A 19,953-nucleotide genomic window follows, 5' to 3' on the forward strand; every position below is an offset into this window, starting at 1 on the left:
AGTTGTTCCTGCCCCAAAGATGGCCACATCTGCCTGCCTCCCAAAGCGTCGGTACCGGGAGGGGAGACAGCCCTACTTACTAACTGCCATCTGTGGGTTTGCGCCCCAGGGGATGGCAGACCAGCAGTCTGGGATGAGACCAGCTGACTGGGAGAGGGACTCGGGGGACCACACAGAGAAGAGCTGGAGAGGGACCCCATTCTGATCCCATTCTTGGAAGAAAAGTTGATTTTGTCAAAGTCCAAGTCCATGAAATCAGAAAGCAAGAAGACATTCCTCCAACCCCAGTAGCACCACCAACGTGGCCGGACTTATGGGAGGGGCCTCCCCCAACTTCCCTTTGCCACTCTGTCTCCAAGGCCAGTGGAGACAAATTCAGCAACGTGCACAAAGCCCTCCTGGGCCTCGCACAAATAGCATGTGATCCGTTAGCGCCACATGTGGCTCTTCCTATGCAGCTGAAGGGCCTTGAGTGTCCCCTTGTTGGTCATGGGTGGGCCTGAATCAGATGGGCATTGCTTGTGGACCGTTATAAGTTTCTTCTGTGTATGGCTCTGCGCTCTCTCACAGTGACACAAACCCCAGGCCATTTGAAGAGCCTACTCCTGCTCCTTATGACACAGTTGAATTCTGCGACGCAGGAGCTGAGCGAAATACCACCTTTTCCATAGCGTGGGCCTGTCGGGACCTGCAGACAGTAACGGTCTCGAAACCCATAGCTTTGGGCAAACAAAAGGACTGGATCTGAGTGATCCACCCCCATCTGTCAGAGCTGCACTGTGGCAATTGCAAGAGAGCAAACACAGGCCCCAGGGCCTCCGAGGAGGGGCTGATGGCCCCTCACCGCTGTGGAAAGACTGCGCCAGACTTCCTTGTCCGTCCACAAGTGCAGGGCAGGCCCCACTCTGCCCTTGCAGACCTCACCTCCCTGCACCCCCAACCCAGCCCCTTTATGGGAAATTTTGATATTTTTAAATGAATTGGTTTGCACTAATTTTGATATTTAAGAATATTTTCATACTAAATATATTGATGTCCGAGAGCTTTGGCCTTTCCTTAAACACCGTGCTCACAGTGAGGCCCTGGATGTCTCACCTTTGGGCCTCCGGTGGGTTCTTTAAGGAGCTCCCTCACCCCAATTCTCTAGTATCCTCTTTTCTTAAAGGAAGAGCCACAGGGGAGTCACCCTGGGCATCTGAGCAGTGGCTCCAGGGTCCAAAGGGACAGGGTGCAGAACAGGGCACAGCTGGGCCCACGGTGGCTGGGGTCCAATGGGGACAGTTGGACTCTGCACCCGGCGTGTGGTCTGCCGCCCCTCCCTCTCTGCTTCTCACATGCACTGGGGTGAGGTGTCTTTTGTCCCTTCTTTGGGCCCTTTCTACCACCCTCTGTCCTCTCCTCCCCGGTGCCTTCAGCATGCCTGGGGAGGTCACCTCCTCTGTCTTCCTCCAGTGTTCTTCTCTGTCTTTCTTAATCAACTAACTTGGTGGCCACAAGTGACTCAAGCACACACTACTCCATGGGTGACACCCCACAGCAGGGCCAGGGCCGGTGTCCAGCCACAGCACCCGGACACCACTTCCTGGCCCGTCCCCCGCCACAGCCCATCCACAGCTAAACAAGGCTCCGTGGGCTGGTGGGAGAACTCCGCTGGCCCAGCGAGGGGCGGGCAATGGGGGCCTGGGAGCGCATCTGACATCTGTCTGTTCACCGCACAGAGGCCAGAGGCGTGAGCCAAGACCAAGATGACCACTACACCCGACGTCAGATTCGAGTACTTGGAGGAAATCGCCTCCCTCATCCTCAAGTTCAAGCCGGACAGGTGGAGCAAGCTGATCGGAGCCGAGGAGAACTTGGCCTTGTTCACAGAGTTCTTTGAAAAGCCGGAAGTCACCGTGCTGGTGTTGACGCTCAATGCCACCGGCATGATCGTCCCCTGCCTGGGCTTCCCAGAGTCCCTCAAGACCAAGGGGGTTTACTTTATCAAGACGAAGCCAGAGAGCATCAACAAGCTCAACTACAAGACGAACCTGCTCTATGGGGACATCAGCCCTCTGCCCGTGGACCAGCTGATCGTGGTGGTAGAAGAGGTGCGTGTGTCCAGGAGGCCGGGAGGGGCTGGGTCCCACTCTCAGGAGGGACAGTCTGTCCCTCACACTCGCAGTGAGGAGCCCAGAGACACTGCGGCCACACATGGAAACTGGTCAGAAATGCAGACAGACCTGCATCCTAACAGGACTAGGTGGTGCAGTCTGAGAAGCCCTGCCCACCACCTGGTTCTCCAGGCCACGTTAGAGTCTGCCAGATGCCTAGAGTGGGCCACCAAGTACCAGCAGGAAGGTCTCCCCCATTCTGAGTTAGGAGGGTGGGCGGGCATTTTCTGTACCCCTCTGCCACCGTCCTGCAGCCTCCCTGGCCCTGTCAGCAGGTGCAGTATGGCACAGGGCATGCCTGGGGGTCAGACCTGCTACAGTCATTGCAGAATGAGAACCTGGGTCCCACCTTGTGTACACTCAAGGGAAAATAAGATGCCCAGTGGCCACTCAGCAGGGCCCAGTACAAGGTGATGGACAGGGCTTCCCAGCCTCGAGTCCAAGAGTCGTGAGCACAGTAGGCCCGACGGGAGTGCACGGTCCCTGTCCCAGGCAGCAGGGCCAGCGCATGGCGCACCTGGGCTGGGCCTCAGCAGGCCGAGCTCCACCGTGGTCCTGAAGACTGGCGCTCTGAGGGGCAGAGCTGGCTGGTGGCTCCTGACACCTTCTGGCATGTAGAAGCCACCTCTGCCCTATTTCTCACGGTCATCCTTCTCTGCCTGCCTCCGTCCCAATCTCCTCTTGTGAGGACACCAGTCCTCTTACCTTAGGGCCCACCCTGCCGACCTCATTTTACCCCTAATTACCTCTTTAAAGACCCTTATATCCAGCTAATGTCACATCCCAAAGTGCTGGGGGTGGGACTCTGCCTTAGACTTGGGGACACAGCTCAGCCCGTCTCTGCAATTCTGGACTACATGGAACAAGTGCTTCGGGCAAGATGCTACCATTTCAAGGTGGGCCTCCCTTTTTGGAGGTGGCTTTGCCACAGCAAAGTCAAGGCAGCTGGGCTGTCATTGCCAGGTCAAATGACCCATGGCCCCCGCTGCCTGGTGTGGAGGAGGACTCCGTCTCCCCAGGGCTGAGGCCCAGCCTCCTGGGGCAGCTGGGGTGAACGACAGCAGCTTTTCCGTTTAGGTCCTCTACTCTCTGCTCAACCAGAGCGAGAACATGGAAGGCTGGCCCCGGGTGGTCTCCGAAGACATCGTGAAGCAAGTCCACAAGCTCAAGAACGAGATGTTTGTGATGGGCGGCAAGATCAAAGGGAAGACCCTGCTGCCCATCCCAGAGAACCTGGAGAACCTGGACGGTGCTCTGGAGTCCATGGAGAGGTACTGGCTGGACGGGAGGCGCCTGAGCTGGGGCAAGGGACAGCACTTCGTGGCAAATGCGTTTTGTGTTTTGCAGCTGTTGAAACACCCAAGGACAGGAGGGTACCTTGGGTGGCACCAAGTCGGGTAGATGGCACAGGGCAGGGAAGGAAGAGCACAGGAGTCCCTGGGATTCCGACTCCAGCCACCCCCCCACCCCTTCACACACTGTGGCTCCCCAGTGCCATCCGCACTCACATGTGAACGAAGCCTCAGCGTCCACACGGCCGAGAGCCAGTGTGCTCGGCTTTAGGATTCAGTGCTGACGGACAGGAAGAGGCAGCAGGGGGTCCAGCAGGTGGATGTTAGGCGAGGTGGAGGCTGTGGCAGGTGGGTGGCCGGAAGAACATGTCCTCCCTTGTGCCTGGCAGGATCCCCTCCTCCCCGGACAACTCCCTCCTGCACGCCATTGAAACCATTATCATCGACTGGTCCCACCAGATCCGGGACGTGCTGAGCAAGGACTCGGCCCAGGCCCTCCTGGACGGGCTGAACCCCCTGCCCCAGGTTGAGTTCCAGTTCTGGGACGCCCGGCTGATGAACCTCAAGTGCATCCACGAGCAGGTAGGGCCTCTGCTTGGCTGTGATGGCGGAGTCCCTGCTGGGCGGCTCGGCCCGGTGCTCAGCCCCTCAGTGCTGACTGCCCAGAGTCTCCCAAGACCTGCACAAGCTCCCCCTCTCCAGCCGCCTCAAGTCGGGCTGCCCTCATTTTAGGGTCTGCAAGTTCACTTGAAGGGCCCGAATCTTCTCTCCTTTCAGCTCAACAGGCCCAAAGTGAACAAAATAGTGGAGATCCTGGAGAAAGCCCAAAGCTGCTACTGGCCGGCCCTGCAAAATGTCTACATGAACATCACCGAAGGTGAGCCCGGGACACCTCCCGTGAGTTCCCCGAGGAAGCCAGCTGTGCCTCCTGGGAGGGGCTGGACAGGACCCTTGCCCACCAACTCCAGAGGGCATACATCTCCCCCACGAGCCGCTTTCCTGGCCCTCTCCTTCCAAGAATGATCCTGTTTCTTGAAGGAACAGGTCTCAGGAAGCCCAGCCATTTTGGCACGGTGCCATTTTGACGGGATCCCCCCCGCCCCCCATGACCAGAGCTTGTTCCTGTTCCACTCAGGGCTGAAGGAAGCCAACGACATCGTCCTCTACCTGAAGCCCCTGCGGATCTCGCTGGAGGAGATGGAACAGGCCGACTTCTCGGTGGTGTGTTGGCAGGGGAAGCTCACGTTGTGTGTGATGATGGGGGCTGTGTCCTGGGGGAGCGGGGGGCTGCAGGCTTCTCTCTGTCACAGATGTACAAGGTCCTCTGGGACCCTCCCCTGGGTGCCCAGTGCCAGCTGGGGCAGTATGACAAAGCCAGTCCCTGTGCCCGTCTCTCTCCAGCTCCCAGGCTTCATTGCCAAGGTGCTGGACACCATCGCCTTCATCTGGGCCACCTCGGAGCACTACAACACACCCTCCAGGGTCATCGTCATCCTGCAGGAGTTGTGCAACCAGATCATTGAGATGGTGAGCCTCGCCTGCCCGCCCGGCCCCCTCCGTTCCCCAGCCACTGAGAAAGGGCCGGGATGTTGGCTTAAGCATCCTGAGGCTGAGTCCTTCTGGCGGCCTCCCAGAGCCTGGGAAGTACGTTGCCCACTCCGCTGCAGGAGGAGACTCACCCAGGAAGTCTGCACCCCAAGACCCAGGCACTTCCTGTGTCCCTCAACACACACCCTTAGCCAGTCATCAGTACTGGGTTGAAGGCTGCAGCCCTAGGCTGCCTGCGTGCAGGCAAATCAGCCTTCAGTTCCCGCTCCTGGAAGGTCCCTAATCATCTGTGACCCAAATTCATTTTGACTGCAGCTTTGGCACAGGCTGAGGGGACAAGTATGGGAAGCCACTCAGTCCCCTGAAAATGGCTCAGCAGTTGGCATTTGGGTTACACCAAGTGCCCAAGCGACAGTCCCCCGTCAGAAGAAGCAGACCCCCAGCCTCGTGGGGATGGCTCCTCATCCTGAGCATCTCTCCAGGAGTCTGTCTTCTGTTCTGTCCAGACGCGGACCTTCCTGAGCCCCGAGGAGGTCCTGAAGGGCTTGCAGGGCGAGATCGAGGAGGTCCTGAGTGGCATCTCGCTGTCTGTGCACGTCCTGAAGCAGGTCTTCCAGGCCTACGACTTCTGTTGCGCCAACATGAAGCTCTTCTTCAAGGTACCGCTCCCCGCCCCGGCAGGTCACACTGGGAACACCCACGTCGACCGCACCCCGGCAGGCAGTCGGGTAGGTGGGCATCTGAAACAAACACGGCTTCTCTCTCTCTCCTTCCCCCCCAAAGAACAAGGACCCCATGCCCTGGGAGTTCCCATCTTCCCTCGCGTTCTCCAGAATGAACTCTTTCTTCCACCGCATCCAAACGATTGAGGTAAAAATGAAGCTTTGTTGCACCTCACCTCGACTTCCCACATGGCCTTTCTAGAATGACCCCCAGGTGGCTCAGTGGTGGAGCACCTGCCTAGTATGGGGGGACCTGGTTTCCATCCCCAGAATTGCAAAAATAAAAAATAAAATATCCAGAAAAGTCTCCCAGTAAGGAAAATACAAGTGAAGACCAGTTGTCTGTGTCCTGGGGAAAGGAGAAACTCAGTCTTGGGGGCAGCTGGATCTGTCTGCCAAGGTCAGAAATGGCCCCCACTGGGTTGCTTCTGCCCTTAGTTCACTCTGCGAGCCGGTATCTACAAGTTCAATGACCACTCACAGTCAGGAGGCCTGGAGGAGAAGGGCAGGTAGTGACTAAATTATCACAAAGGAAGACTTGAGAGGCCCTGGTGGACCCGCAGAGTGACACACAGCAGATTAAAACCTAAAAGTGGGTCAGGATGGCTTTCCCTGGGGAAAGAGGGGAGAGGGTCCAGATGGAGGGGTAAGGAGGCTTGGCTGTCTGCTTTGCCATCTTCTGCATGGCTGATTTTTTTTTTTTAACTGTGCACATGTGACTCAAAAAAATGGGGAAGGGGATAATCCTGGAACCACTGAGCGTTAACTATAGGATTTTAGGAAAGACCTGACCTTTCTCAGCCACACCTCTGGGAGGCAGAGCGGGGAAGCCCCCTTAGAACGCGGGATGGAAATCCCTGTGTGTTCATTCAGACGGAGATCTGGTCGGGTGGCTGTGGGTTCCTATGTCGCAGATTCTGAATCAGGATGAAGGCTCTGGGGGTGAGGAGATCTTGGAAGTGGGGCAAAGGGCTTCACTGTCCAGGCCAGTCGGGCCAGCCTCACCTACCTTGTCTTCCATGTTGACCGTCAAAGCCTGAGAGCAGGTGACATGGCTGTTTCTCTGCTCACCTGGGTTCCCTGTGGCCCTGTGGCTGGTGCATCCTAGGCCCCAGGGTCAAGGGCAGCCCCAGCGACCTGCAGCACCCCCCGGGAAGTGACGCCAACCCCACAGGAGCATCTGCGTTCTAAACATTGCCTGGCCCTGGGCTTGGCACCTGGTTGTCCTTTAGGGACCTTGGGGACCTCTTTTGGGAAACAAGAACATCACACACAGAAGCACCAGCCAACAGGTTAGGGTTAGGGTTAGGGTTAGGGTTAGGGTTAGGGTGGTTAGGGTTAGGGTTAGGGTTAGGGTTAGGGTTAGGGTTTAGGGTTAGGGTTAGGGTTAGGGTTAGGGGGTTAGGGTTAGGGTTAGGGTTAGGGTTTAGGGTTAGGGTTAGGGTTAGGGTTAGGGTGGGTGAGATGCAAAGCAGAGAGCACAGAGGGAACCAGACTCAGGAAGGAAGCAGGCTGCGGGGAAGGGCAGGTGCAGAGGCCTCGGGAAGGGGCAGGTCCACAGACAGAAGTCGGCAGAGGAAGTGGGATGTGCACACCTGCCAGGGGCCACCTGCTGCTGCTCAGTGTGGATGGTTCCAGAGAGCAGAGAACCTCAGCGGGCGAGAGCCTCAGGAGCCACCCAGGCTGGGCAGACGGAGGTCTCTGTACAGTGCTGTTTGTTTACTGAGTGACGTAGTCCACCAGCAACGGTCAGGACCAGACCCCAAACTTCACCTCCCCCTGCTTGTCCGCATTCCTAACACGCAGACGATGCGCACACCCCTTCCTTCCGACTCTCTCTCTCTCTCTCTCTCTCTCTCTCTCTCTGTTCCAGAAACAGCTTCAAAGACCATCACACAGGTGGACACAGGCCCCGATGGTCTTGTCACCAGGGTGTTTTGGTCCCTGGTCCTCCCTGCTAGGGTCAGAGTGGGCTTAGTAACAGGACCCTTGAGTTCAGCTGGAGATGAAGGACTAAGCTCATGGGGCTTTCCCTCTCTCCACCAGGATCTCTATAAAACTGCCATTGAGTTTCTGAAGCTGGAGAAGATCGAGCTCGGGGGCGTGCGGGGGAACATCCTGGGGAGCAGGGTGACTCAGATTTACGAGGAGGTCTTTGAGCTGGTGAAGGTTTTTGCGGAGTGCAAATACGATCCCTTGGACCCTGGAGACTCAGTAAGTCCTCAGGCAGGGACTGGTGCGCTTGGGCCCAAGGAGCAGAAAGGTGTGTGAAGGCAGCAGGCCACCTGCAGTCCACCACCTTAAAAGTTGTCAAGGAACTGGGCACGGTGGCACACACCTCTAGTCCCACCTACTCAGAGGCTGAGGCAGGGCCGATCAGTGAGACCCTGTCTCAAATAAACTTTAAAAAAAAAAAAAAAGCTGGGGATCTGGGTCCGTGGCAGCACACTTCTCTAGGATGCGGGAGGCCCTGGGTTCAGTGCCCAGTACTGCCCCCCAAAAAGAAAAAGGTGTTACCCAAACCACACAAGGAGCAGACCCACACCAATGGGCATCCTGGCTTGGACTTCACCCCGAGACCTTCTCACCAGGGGGAGGCTCCACCCACTGCCCTGCCTCACGAGCCGACTACCCACCATTTTCTTCTAGAGTTTTGACAATGATTACGCCGACTTTGAGACGAAGATTCAAGATCTGGACAGGAGGCTGGCCACAATCTTCTGCCAAGCGTTTGACGACTGCAGCTCCATTGAGTCCTCTGCGAAGGTGAGTGAGGAGCTGGGCGCTGCCCACTGAGAGTCCCGCATGGGCCACATCAGCCAGCAGGACAGAGGCGCGGCCAGACCCCTCCCTTCAGACTCCCAGCTGGGCACGCGAGGAGCCCAGGCTCAGGGCTGATCTGAGGCTGATCTGCTGCCTCCAGAGAAAGGCAGTGTGACGGGGAGGGAGGGGTACCCAGCACCAAGCCGGCTGTCCGAAGGTGACGGCCCGCGCCTGGCTCTGCCTACCCAGGGCTGCTGAAGTCTGCAGAGCATCTTTTGTGGGGATACTATCTGCCTTGGGCAGGTGGGTCTCAGGGTACTTCTTCAGTCTCGAGAATGGCCCATTCTGGAACCGACGTGAGGTCACCGAGTCATCCCAGACCTGTGACTCTAACAAAACGTGACGGTTTTGATGTTTGCTCTTGAAGGCCTGTGGTCTGGTTTCCCCCACATCCAGTCTCTGTCCCTGTCTCAGATCTATGCTCAGGGGGGCTCATTTGTCTTCCTCTGCTCTCTGTCATGGAGAAGAGTTATCTCCAGAAGAGGGTCCCCAGAGGTTCCCAGCCAGAGTTCCCTCACCCCCCATGTCCCCTTCGGGGGCCTCCACTGAGGACTGGTGGTGTCCTTGATATACATGAAGATAAGAATTTCAATACCTCTCAGCAGAGATTCATTTAGAAAAGCCAGGAATACTCACTGGAGGGAGGATGTGGCCACTCCAGAGCCAGGACCTGCTTTGGGGGTTCCCAGCTCCTCTTCTGAAGGAAACTTGGCAAGGCATCACTTGTGGGGTGACACTGCCCGGGGATCTCGAGGTGGTTTCTGGAGGTCTGGTCAGTCTCAGAATCCTCAGGCTCACGTGCCTTCTCTATCCGAGCAGCAGGTGGCACTGGAAAGCCCCCTAAATCATAGGTTCCTCAAAACGTCACACTGCTCTTTGCTGGAGCTCCATATTGGAGGGCTGATTAACACTGCACAAGGTAGATTTCCTTAAGTTTGGGCCTGACAGTCCTGGGAGGGCCTCAGCTCTGAGCTTGGCTGCGTGGGCTCCCAGGACCGGCCATCTTTCTGGGGCATGTCAGGGCTGGCTTCCTGGAGCTGGGCTGGGGACCCAGGAAGCCCCCTGCCCCTGACTGAGCACAAACATCTCTCCTAGCACACGCCAGGATGTGCCTTTGTCTTTTAACCATCCTTTGTAAAGATGCAGATGCACGGGCATTTGCAGCTCTGCAAATATGATGACCAATTAAGTCTTGGATTGTTGGCACCCTAAGCAAAATACCACCGAGTGCAAATCAGTGCTGTCTCCTTGCTGTGGTTAAAGAAAAAAAATTAAAATCACAGTAAGGCAGATTTCACTGGGGCCCATAGCAATGGCTACAGGGACCCCTGCAACAGGATCTGACAGTGGGGGACAGAAATTGGGTCAACTCTGAACACAGCGTGGGTGAGTGGAACCCATAGCCAAGGAGCAGGAGGGGTCAGGAGATGAAAGCTACTAAGAGAAGGAACATCGTGGTAAAGGGACTCTGTCTAAATCAACTGAGCAGGATTCCTGCTGAAGCCAGACCTGGGGACCAGACACCACCTGGGGTCAGGTGGAGGATGCGGAGCCTGATCGGATGTCCAGGGTGGGGGCTGCTCGCTGACCACACATGGGGTCTAGCTAACGCTGCTGTCACAGGGACGTGCACTTATGACCTAGGAGGGGCCTCAGGAGCCAGCTCGAGTTTAGCCACCAGAGAATCTTGATCACCGTGCCGCGTCCTGGGACTCTCCCTAGAGTGCTCCTCATGTCCTTCCTTCCCTCCGAGCACCACCTGGCCCCTCCCTCCTCCTCCTCCACCGGGCTCCTTCCTCCCTATCACTGGCTGAGGCTGAGAGCCGAGCCGGCTTCTCTTCTTGGGGCACCCCCACCCCCGCCGCTCTGTTCTGTTGTGTGTTGACGTCCTTATGGGATCTTGACCTCCCAAGAAGGATAGGACGACTGCCCCCTGCTGAAGGCATGTGATTGAGGGTCACTTAGGACCAAGCCTAGCACACAACAGCAGCCTTTGCTATGTGACCCAGTGGCTGTAGCTGGGAGAGCTTGCTCCAGGCTGCGTGGGGAGGTGGCTCACTCCAGCCTAGATCTTTACTGTGGAGCCGCATCAGGTTACTAACGCAGAGGTTCTGAGTTGGTCCTTTAACGTGGAGAGCCCGAGGTCGGGGTCTCCAAAACAAAAGGGCAAGGAGGAGAGTGCAGGATTGAGCCGGCCAGGTGGCTGGCTCGTCCCCTCTTAGAGTAGTTATTCCCGGGTGTACAGGGGAGGAAACAGGCTCAGAGAATAGGAAAAAAAAATTCCCCCCTGTGAGCTTTGCCAGCAACACAGACTCGACATCTTTGTGTCTTTCCACAACATTGGAATTTATTGAATAACGATGATTCACAAGCTACGTGGCTTTCACCGGGTTTAATTCGCCGAATCCTCACAGTTCCCTGGAATTGAGACCACGGCAACCACGCATTCTGTTAGCCCACTCCAACCTCAGTTCCTCTATCTGCAACCCGCACGTCACACGTCCCACTTTACACAAGGGTACAGCGGATGCAGAAGGACTGGGCAAGTGTTCACAGTGGCCACGGGGTTGATGACAGGTGCCAAAGAGTCGCTGCGGCTGGCCAGATGAGGCAAACCCAGCCTGAGGACTCCAGAGGCCTGGGGAGGACCGGCTACTCCAGCACGGCCAGGGCCAAGGCCAGGGCTGGGGGAGCAGGCAGGGTGGACCAGGTCACTCAGGAGATGACCAAGCTGGAGTCCTGGGGACAGTCAGGAGTCCCGGCCCCTGTATCTGGGGATGTGTTCACCAGGTGGTCTGAAGGATGACAGGTTGGCACACTTAGGTGCCCCTTCTTCTGTGTCCTAGGTGAGGGACTCTGGTTTGTCTGATAGGCTCACGGGCCTTGTTTCCCTGATGTGGCTTCGATACAGCCATGGGCCCATGTGCTTCTGATTTGATGCTTTCACGGGGCAATGAACTTGTTTCGGTTTGTGCCTTCTGGTTGCGCTGGGCAGCTGGAGTTATGTCCAATACCTGGTGGCTACCTACTTGCCCCCGACAAGTTTCCAAGCCCTTCCACTTGGAGAGGGAGTCGCATGGAGTGACTCATGGCAAACTGTTGCTTTGTCACGTGGGGTAACCAAGGGCTAGGCCCTGCTGATCTGCACAACGTGGAGTGACTCGGAGCAGGGCACCGCCGGCTCTCCTCACACAGCCAGGACAGGACGCTCTCCTGGATGGGAGTCTCTCAGGCCCCAAAGGCACCCGGAGATTTCTCCCCCGTCAATGTGGTTTAGAACAAGAGGAGCAACAGATAGGGAGGACCGTTCGGATGGGGGCTGAGCCCTGCCTAGGGCGTTTTTCCTGGGGTGGGCAGGTGGGGAGGAAGGGAGGGTCACCTTTATGAGCAACACCCAGGAGTCCTGGCCTTCTCTGTGTGGAGCAGGTGGTCTCGGAAGCACCCAGGTGCCTGGATGTGTTCCCGGAACCACCAGAGAGCTGTCCTTGCCCTGGGTCCTGGAGGAGGCGCCCGCCCTTTAGGGCCCAGACGCAGCTTCATGCTCTCATAGGAAGTCACTGTCTAGTTTCACTTTATCATCACGCTAGGTCAGAAAGGGGGAAGGAGAAAGGGTTCTGGGAGCCGCCGCGACCTCCAACTGTCCCCATGCATCTTACACAGAGCCTTCTCCCTGCCCTTGATGGCCCCGTGCCCTGCCAGGGTGGGCCTGGGGCCCCTCACTCCAGCCCCTCCACTCCCCTGTGCCCACGCGGCCTGGGTGCAGGTTCTCCCGTGAAGAACACCTGTGGGTGCAGGTGACTCCTGGAAGGAAATAAGATGGACTTCCCTCCCAGAAGCCAGAAGCCAAAAAAAAAAAAAAAAATCTGTGAGCACAAAAAAAGAAGGAAGAGAAAGAGGGTGGGGAAGAGCCACTAAGTGGCATTGTCCCCGACTGTCACAGGTCGACTTCTTTAAAACGTGAAGGTGGTGCCCACCTGTGTCTGCAGGTGGCCGTGGAGAGCAGGGCCTGGCTGGCCTGAGTGTCCTCTCCTCCTCAGGAGCCGCGGCTGCTGCACTTGACTTTTTAGAGAGCCTGAAGGTCTTCCATTCAAGAGGACGTTGTTGGGGACAGTAGTTGTTATTTTTTTTCAAGCCCAAATCTGGAACTGACTGGGACTCACACAGGCCTGCCTGCAGGGCCCCACTGGGTTCTTGGTGGCCGCTGGCAGCTGGGTGAGCCCAGAGAGTAGGGGCCCCTGGGTGCCCATCTTTCTCCTGCTCTCTGGACCCTCGCCCCTTCACCGTCCCTCCCCCGCCCGCCACCATTGCTGCTTTTCAGAGTGAAACCAACTTTCCGACGTCGATGTCGTTTTCCTTGCCTGAGCCTGGTCTTCCCAAGAGGAAGGACCCTTAAAAAAAGCCTCTCTCCTCTGGCTGTCAGAGCGAGCCCCGGTTAGAGGAGTGCAGGCTTGGGCCGCTGTTCATGTTGACCTGTGTTTTTAATTGTTCTCGTCTCCCTGCCCACACCCTTGTCCCCCTGGCCTGGGATGAGCTCTCCTGGGCCTCAGAGCCAGTAGGCACACTGGTCTATAAGCCGAGCACGTTGGGGCTCCGCAAACAGAAACACGGGACCATGCAGGTGCCACAGCCAGATGCAGAGAAATGTCCAAATGGATTTTTTGCTTGGACAAAGTACGTGTTTTCTTGATCGTAAAGCTTGGCCCTGCCTATTTTGTCAACAACCCTGGGCTGGGGACAGGGCTGGGGACAGGGCAAGACGCGGGAACTCTGGAGAAGACATGCTCTTGCTGTCTCCCCAGCTCCTGTACATGTGCGGCAGTCTCCTGGAGCGGCCCCTGATCCTGGCCGAGGTGGTGCCCAGGTACTCCACCATGCTGGAGATGTTTGATACCGAGCTGGACAATGCCAAGCTCTTGTACGATGCCCAGATGGCAGCCTCTGCAGAGGGCAACATCCCGCCCATCCACAAGAACATGCCTTCCGTGGCCGGGCAGCTCAAGTGGAGCCTGGGGCTGCAGGAGAGGCTGGAGGTGTCCATGAAGCACCTGAAGCACATCGACCACCCGTGAGTGCCAGCTGGCGTGGCCCCGGGCAGCCTCAGCCGCAGGGGACGAGGCCCTTCCTGAGCCCACGCCATCCCAGGCTGCCCGCCCACCAGCCTTCACTTGCAAAACAAAGTTCCAGAGAGGCCCCTTCAGGCCTCCCCCGTCCCCAAAGGCCCTCCCAGGCTGGTCCTCACCCTTGACCACCAGCCTGGGGAGATTTCCAAAATGCCCAAACGGAATAGACTGAGGCTATTTCTGCCGTGGGCCAGGACAAAGCAGCCACCAAGCCAGGGCCACTTGCCCTTGGCAGAGGCTCTAAGGCTGGCTGCAGTGGAGGGTGGCCGCAGGGTGGGGGTACAGCTGGTTAGAAGCAGTCACCTGAGGATGGCTTTTCTCTGGTTAGGGAAGCGGTTATCCGTCCAACCCTCGCCCTCCGCGGTGATTGCCACCTGGGCTACTGTGGCCTTCCTGGACTTGGGGCCTCATGATGGTGGGCTGGCTCCCGGGCTGGCCGTGACAGATTGTGGGTCTGAGTTCTGGCTGTATGCCGGGGTCTGGCCACTGTCCACCTGAACATTCAGCCCATCAGCCCATCAGCCTCGAAGAAGCAGGGGGCTGGCCGAGACGAGCCATCCCAGGGAAGCCTGGTGGCTTCCAGCTCCACCCAACTCTGATTCCAGGGTCATGTCCAGCATGGAGACCAAGACGATCTACCAGAAATACGACGAGATGTTGGAGCTGCTGCGCAGCTACCGCGAGAAGGTCTACAAGCAGTGGGTGGATAAGGTGGACGAGGACTGCCACTTCAACCTGGGCCAGCCGCTGATCCAGCGACACGCCACCACCGGCCTGCTCCAAGTCAACTTCAGCAAGGCGGTGGGTCCTGGGGCAGGCAGCGGGGAAGCCGTCACCCAGGAGCTAGGAGTCCAGCTGGGGGGGACAGGAGGAGCCCAGGGCCCACTGTGGCACTGAGGTGGCCCATCCCACCAACAGCGTTCATTTGTGAAGGTGGCTGTTGATGCCACTTTATTTTTGAAGCATTTTTCAGTATGTCCAGGATATATTTGAGATACGAGGCAAAACAGTAGTGTCCTCAAAAATGCCCCTCTTTAAAGCTTGGTCACTTTACATTTGATCCCAAGAGGAAACATCAATTTGAAAATTTAATAAAAGGGTGGGGGAGAATTCACCCGAGTGAGCTGTCACCTGGTCAGCCTGGGTGTGCAGAGGACAGAAGTGGGGGCGCTGAGCTCCTGCGGGGGCCTCCTGGGGCCCGTCCTGTCGGGGTGTGGGGGTAATACCAGGGAGGCAGGGAAACTCCCCTTCACTAACATCCGTTGGTTCTTTCATTCCACAAAGATTTACTAAGCACCTACTGTGTACATGTGTTTGGGAAAATTAATGAACCAGAGAATCAAAGGTCTCTGCCCTGCCCTCCTGGAGTTTATCTGCAAGAGGCGAAGGGAACGTGGGGGGAGAGAGAGGGGGGGGGAGTAGCACAAAGAGGCAGGGATACCACCCACGTGTCAGCCGGTGACAGCAGGTGCACGGGGAGGGCAGTGAAGAAGGTCCGCAGGGCTGGAGGAGGGGGCTGGGGAAGAGGTACAGGAGGGCTGGGGGGTGCAGGTTTAGGTGTGGTCCAGGTCTGCCAGAGGTGCGGGGGCTGGCCAAGCAGAGGTACAGCCAAGGGCCTCTGAGCCAAGGGCCCAGCAAAGCCCAGAGGCGGGAGTGTGTCCAGCATGCTCTGGGACCAGCAAGGAGGCCAGTGGGGTTGGGGAAGAGTGGACAAAGAGGAGGCGGTGGAGAAGAGGTGAGGGAGAAGCCTCAGGGGCCACTGAAAGATAGGGTCAGGGTTTGAGCCAGATGGCAGAGAGGCTTGACCTGATTTATATCTGTGAAAGACCCCTCTCCACGAGGGCTGGACAGAGACTGGGAGTCCTCTGCTTCAGTGCAGGTGGGAAATGACAGCCCAGCCCGGTGGGCGGTGGCTTGGGCACACGGTGGCAAGGCAGGTGGTGAGGAGTGGCTAGATGCCACGGCGGTGCCCCGAGGTTCTGGAAGGCCTGGATACAGAGTAGGAAGGAAGAGAGAGGTCAGGCCCACTGTTTGGGGCTGGGTGACCAGAGGATGGAACGACCATCAGCTGACCTGGACCACAAGGGGCAGGCAGAGCAGGCTGAGGGAAAGCTCGGCCGTTCTGTTTGGCCCATTGAATCTGAGGTGTCAGACATTCGAGGGCAGACGTTGACGGGTGGGTCTGAGGGTCTGGAGGTGGGGAGAGAAGCTGGGGTTGGAGACGTCCCTGTGGGGCGCATCGACACGCGGATAGTATCTTAAGCCCTGAGGTCAGATGAGACCAGATGAGAAGGACCACACTCTGGCTCTCCAACATGGACATCCCCAGATTTTTCAAGAGAGTGATCAGAGTGGCCAGGACACTGGGAGGCCATGTGACATGGCGGATGGAATCAGCAGCACGGAGATGTTATCCAGTCCTGATGGGGGATGGCTTTGGGGGACAGAGCAGTAGTGGAAGGGTCACCCCGATCCCCCGCATCAAATCCAGCTGGGAAGAGAAGGGGAAGGACCCCAGGAGGACCCAGGAGAAGCCCTCAATGAGGCCTTGCTCCAAACAGCCTGGGTGGGCGAGGGGGAGCAAGAGGCCAGAGGAAGGGAGGTGGGCATGGCCAACACGGCCTCCCGCCAACGCCCCCGGGGCCACCTCTGCTCCCGCTGCGTCCAGCTTCCCTGCCAACATGGTCTTTCATCTTCATTTGCCGTTTAGTTGGTGGCCGTCCTGAGAGAAGTCAAGTATTTGAATTTCCAGCAGCAAACAGAGATTCCAGGCAGCGCGGAGCACCTCTTCTCTGAAAACGAGACCTTCCGGAAGTTCGTGGGGAACCTGGAGCTCATCGTGGGCTGGTACAATCAGGTGGGCTGCGACCTCGTGTGCTTTTCCGGCCAAGTCTTGGCTTTGGTTGAGAACAAGCAGGGGGTGAGCTCTGGACGCAGAAGAGAACAAATAGTGTGTCTTAATAACCACGCGTGGTTCCAGCCCTCACGGTCATGTGTGCAAGGACGGTGGGGACCGGAAGCAGCTGGTGACGGATGCAGTCCCTCGGCTGGGCTTCGGCAGGCCTGCGCAGTTCATCCGAGAGGCTTTCCTCTCCTAAACATCTCCTGGATAACGTGAAGGCCACGTACTTCCATTCCTCTCTTAAATTGGGGGAGGAAGGGGCTTCTGGAACCCAGGCTGGGACTGTCGGTCTCCCGGGGCTTTGGCCAGCGGGGAGGTGCCTGGACACGTGACCAGTCCACCTGCAGCTCTGTGTTCAAGAATTCCTGGACCCCTGATGTCAGACCTGGGTCCCTGGCACACAGTCACAAAGAGGCTGCCATTGCGGTAATCGGTAGGCTGGCAGACAGTGCCTCCTGGTGACAGGGCTGTGACAAGGCTGTTTGCTCAGAGCACCTTCCTCCTGGTGGAAGGACCAGAGGGATTCAGAGGGAGCCTGGGAGGCCTGGGGGTGAAGCACGGAACAACACGCCTGTCTTTGTCCTGGGCACCCCCTCTCTTAGAGACCCCAACTGCAGGGTGGCAAAGAGACATTATGGTTTGGATCTTAGCATCCCCTGCTCAACCATGGGCTACACCCCCAGCCCATGGCGCTAGGGGGGTGGGGGTGGGGTGGGGGGAACGGAACCTTCAAGAGGTGGGGCCCACCGGAAGGAAGCTGGGTCACAGAGTGTGCCCTTGAACAGTGGGCGTGGGACCCAGCCTCTTGCTCTCTCCCTTCGCTTCTTGCTGCGAGGTGAGCAGCCTCCTGCCTCCCTATAGGCCCAAAGCAGCTGGGTCAACCCAGGGCTGCAACCCTAGGAGCCATAAGCTGGATGGAATACACCTTTCCTCTGGCCCACACCAGTAATCCCAGCAGCCCAGGAGGCTGAGGCAGGAAGATCCCAAGTTCAGGGCCAGCCTCAGCAACATGGGGAAACCCTGTTCCAAAATTAAAACTCAGGAGGGCTGGGATGTAGCCCACGGTTGAGCACCCCTGGGTTCAATTCCCAGTCCCACAAAATAACAATAATAATAACAACAACAACAATAATAGATACTCTTTAGTTGGTTTTTCCCCCAGGCATCTTGTCACCATGAGGGAAAGCTAACACAGGTGCCCCCTGGACCCCAGGTTTGACCCCCGCCCCCCACAGCAGACGGCCAGGTGCAAACTCAGTATGGGTTTGCTACGGCTGCTGTAGCTCAGCACCACGAACCAGGTGGCTTGAAACAGCTCAGACCCCTGGTCTTCTGGGGCTGAGGTCAGGAGTCCACAGCCTGTACCTTCTGCAGGAGTCAAGGTGCTGGCCAGAGGTGGCTCTGGAGACAGTGTGTGTCCCTGGCTTCTCCAGCACTGAAGGGCGGCCATGTTGCTTGGCCAATGGTCCCCTGGGTGGGTTCTCCTGAGAGCAGGGGCAATGGGACAGGGAGCTGGACCTGAGATTCATGGCAAGGGATTGTCTCCCGTCGCGACAGAGGCCAGGAACTCCCCACTCCTGCTCTCTGCGAGCTGGTGAGCCTGGAAGCCAGTGTGAGCCCAGGGCCTGAGAGAGGGGGCAGGTGATGTCCATCCTGCCCGACAGCAGGAGAGCAGAGGCGATGTCACAGATGAGCAGAGAGCCAGGAAAAGGGGGCAGAGCCCACCACCCTGCACCCACCACTCAGGCCTTCAAGAAGTTAGATGAGGCCCACCCTGCTGGGGAGGACCCCTGAATTCCTGAGTCCTCCACTCAAATGCTCATCCCATCCTGAAGTGGCCGGATGCAGTGTTTAGCCTGGGCCTCCCCTACACACAGCTTGGCGAGTGACAGGTAAACTGACTGTGCAGCCACATCCTAGCTTCAAGGCTCTGCATTCCAGCTCTGCTCCCCTGTCATGGGCCTCCTCCTTAGCTCTCCTGCCTCCCTCCCGAGATTGCATACGGCGCCGACAGCCCAGCCCCCCACAGGCTCCCTGCAATTCCTCTCCCGTCTTGCAAGGCCACAGCTCCAGGAGTCCCAGGGACTGGGGCTGGGCATCACAGGGAGCCGTCATTTAGGATCCCACACACCTCACCACGAAGGAGCAAAACAGATGCTCTCCCTTGGGTTCCTGGGGATCTGGAGTGAGTCCCAGAGAGCAATGTGTCTGTGGGTGCTGGGGCGCAGGGAGGGGAGAGGCAAGCCCCCGTCCTGTCACCTGGGAGGCACGCAGGAGCAGAGAAGGAAGGGATGAGAGGAACCAGTGCCCAGGAGAGGGGGCCCTTGTGTGGACTTTTCCCCAGCCCCCTCTCTGTGGCCACTTCCTGTCCCGCCCTGTGGGGTCCCTTGCTAAGCCTTGCCTGAGCCATAGCAACAAATGGAGCTGTGCCACAAGGAGTGGCAAGGGTGACATCGTGAGATAAAGGACGTCTCTCCCAAGGGGACTCACTGACAAAGTGCCACGTGGAGGAGATGGAGACCACAGACCCCCAGGTTTCCACGGTGCCCCCAATCCAGCACTGCGCTGGGTGCCCCAGAAACCAGGAAGGCCAAGGCTGAGGCTGGGAGGCGGGGAGCCGCTCTCATGGGTGGCAGCGCCTTCGGGAGCAGTTGGGAAGCCCGGGGCAGAAGGAAGCTTGGTGGATGGCTGTCACAGAAAGTGGTCAAAATACCAACCACCGTGAAACCGCCACAGAATGAACCACGGCCGAAAGGTGGCCTGCCACGGGTTGAGCCCAAAGCACGCTGATGTCGGCTCTTCAAGGTCGAGTGGGACGGACTGTCCTCGGGCACTGTGGGCTGTGAAGGGAGCTGCCCGGAACCCACATTCACCAGGACCCTTCCCTGGGTTCTCTGGAGCAGCTCCCAGCCAAGGTGCAGAGAAAACAGAAGCCAAGTAGGGGGCAGAGAAATGTTCCCGGCCCTCCCCCAGGGCCAGAGGTCTCCTACAGTGACCGTGTAATCAGGGGAAAATCAACAACAGTATTTAAAATAAAATAAAGAAACTGACCACCTGCTACTTTATTTCCAAACAGAGCCAGCCAAGCTCACGATGTCCAACCGGTCCACTGCAGGCCATGGGACCCCAGACTCTGATCAGCCAGCAGCCCCCCACCCTGGTCCAGGGCCAGTTATTGCAGGCCAGTGGTTGAATTCTGTATCAGGGCCCCTTCTTGAATGCCACACACAGAGCTGAGGCTACAAACCCAGGAGAGGTGTTAGCTGTCCCGCACGGACGCATCTTCTAAGTGAGAGCTCGGCCACTGTCCTGGCAGAGGGCAGTGGAGCTGGGCCCTGAAGGGTGGCCCCTGCTCACAGTCCTGCTTTGCCACCCACAGACGCTCCTCTTAGC

The 19,953-nt window shown here is 57.8% G+C and overlaps 1 protein-coding gene across 1 annotated transcript in view; it reads left to right on the forward strand.

Annotated features, from left to right (window-relative positions):
- The first annotated feature begins 1,439 nt into the window (after positions 1–1,439).
- Positions 1,440–19,953, forward strand: part of Dnah17 (dynein axonemal heavy chain 17) — a 95,986-nt gene continuing 77,472 nt past the window's right edge. Inside the window, exons 1-13 of the mRNA XM_048796640.1 lie at positions 1,440–2,090; positions 3,231–3,424; positions 3,835–4,027; positions 4,223–4,322; positions 4,581–4,666; positions 4,847–4,972; positions 5,500–5,652; positions 5,777–5,863; positions 7,762–7,929; positions 8,365–8,481; positions 13,338–13,603; positions 14,264–14,459; positions 16,369–16,515. Coding sequence (XP_048652597.1) covers positions 1,746–2,090; positions 3,231–3,424; positions 3,835–4,027; positions 4,223–4,322; positions 4,581–4,666; positions 4,847–4,972; positions 5,500–5,652; positions 5,777–5,863; positions 7,762–7,929; positions 8,365–8,481; positions 13,338–13,603; positions 14,264–14,459; positions 16,369–16,515 — 2,178 coding nt within the window. The 5' untranslated portion in view covers positions 1,440–1,745. The remainder of the gene's footprint in view (positions 2,091–3,230; positions 3,425–3,834; positions 4,028–4,222; positions 4,323–4,580; positions 4,667–4,846; positions 4,973–5,499; positions 5,653–5,776; positions 5,864–7,761; positions 7,930–8,364; positions 8,482–13,337; positions 13,604–14,263; positions 14,460–16,368; positions 16,516–19,953) is intronic.

This window comes from Marmota marmota, unplaced genomic scaffold (genome assembly GCF_001458135.2).
Source record: "Marmota marmota marmota unplaced genomic scaffold, marMar, whole genome shotgun sequence".
NCBI lineage: Eukaryota > Metazoa > Chordata > Mammalia > Rodentia > Sciuridae > Marmota > Marmota marmota.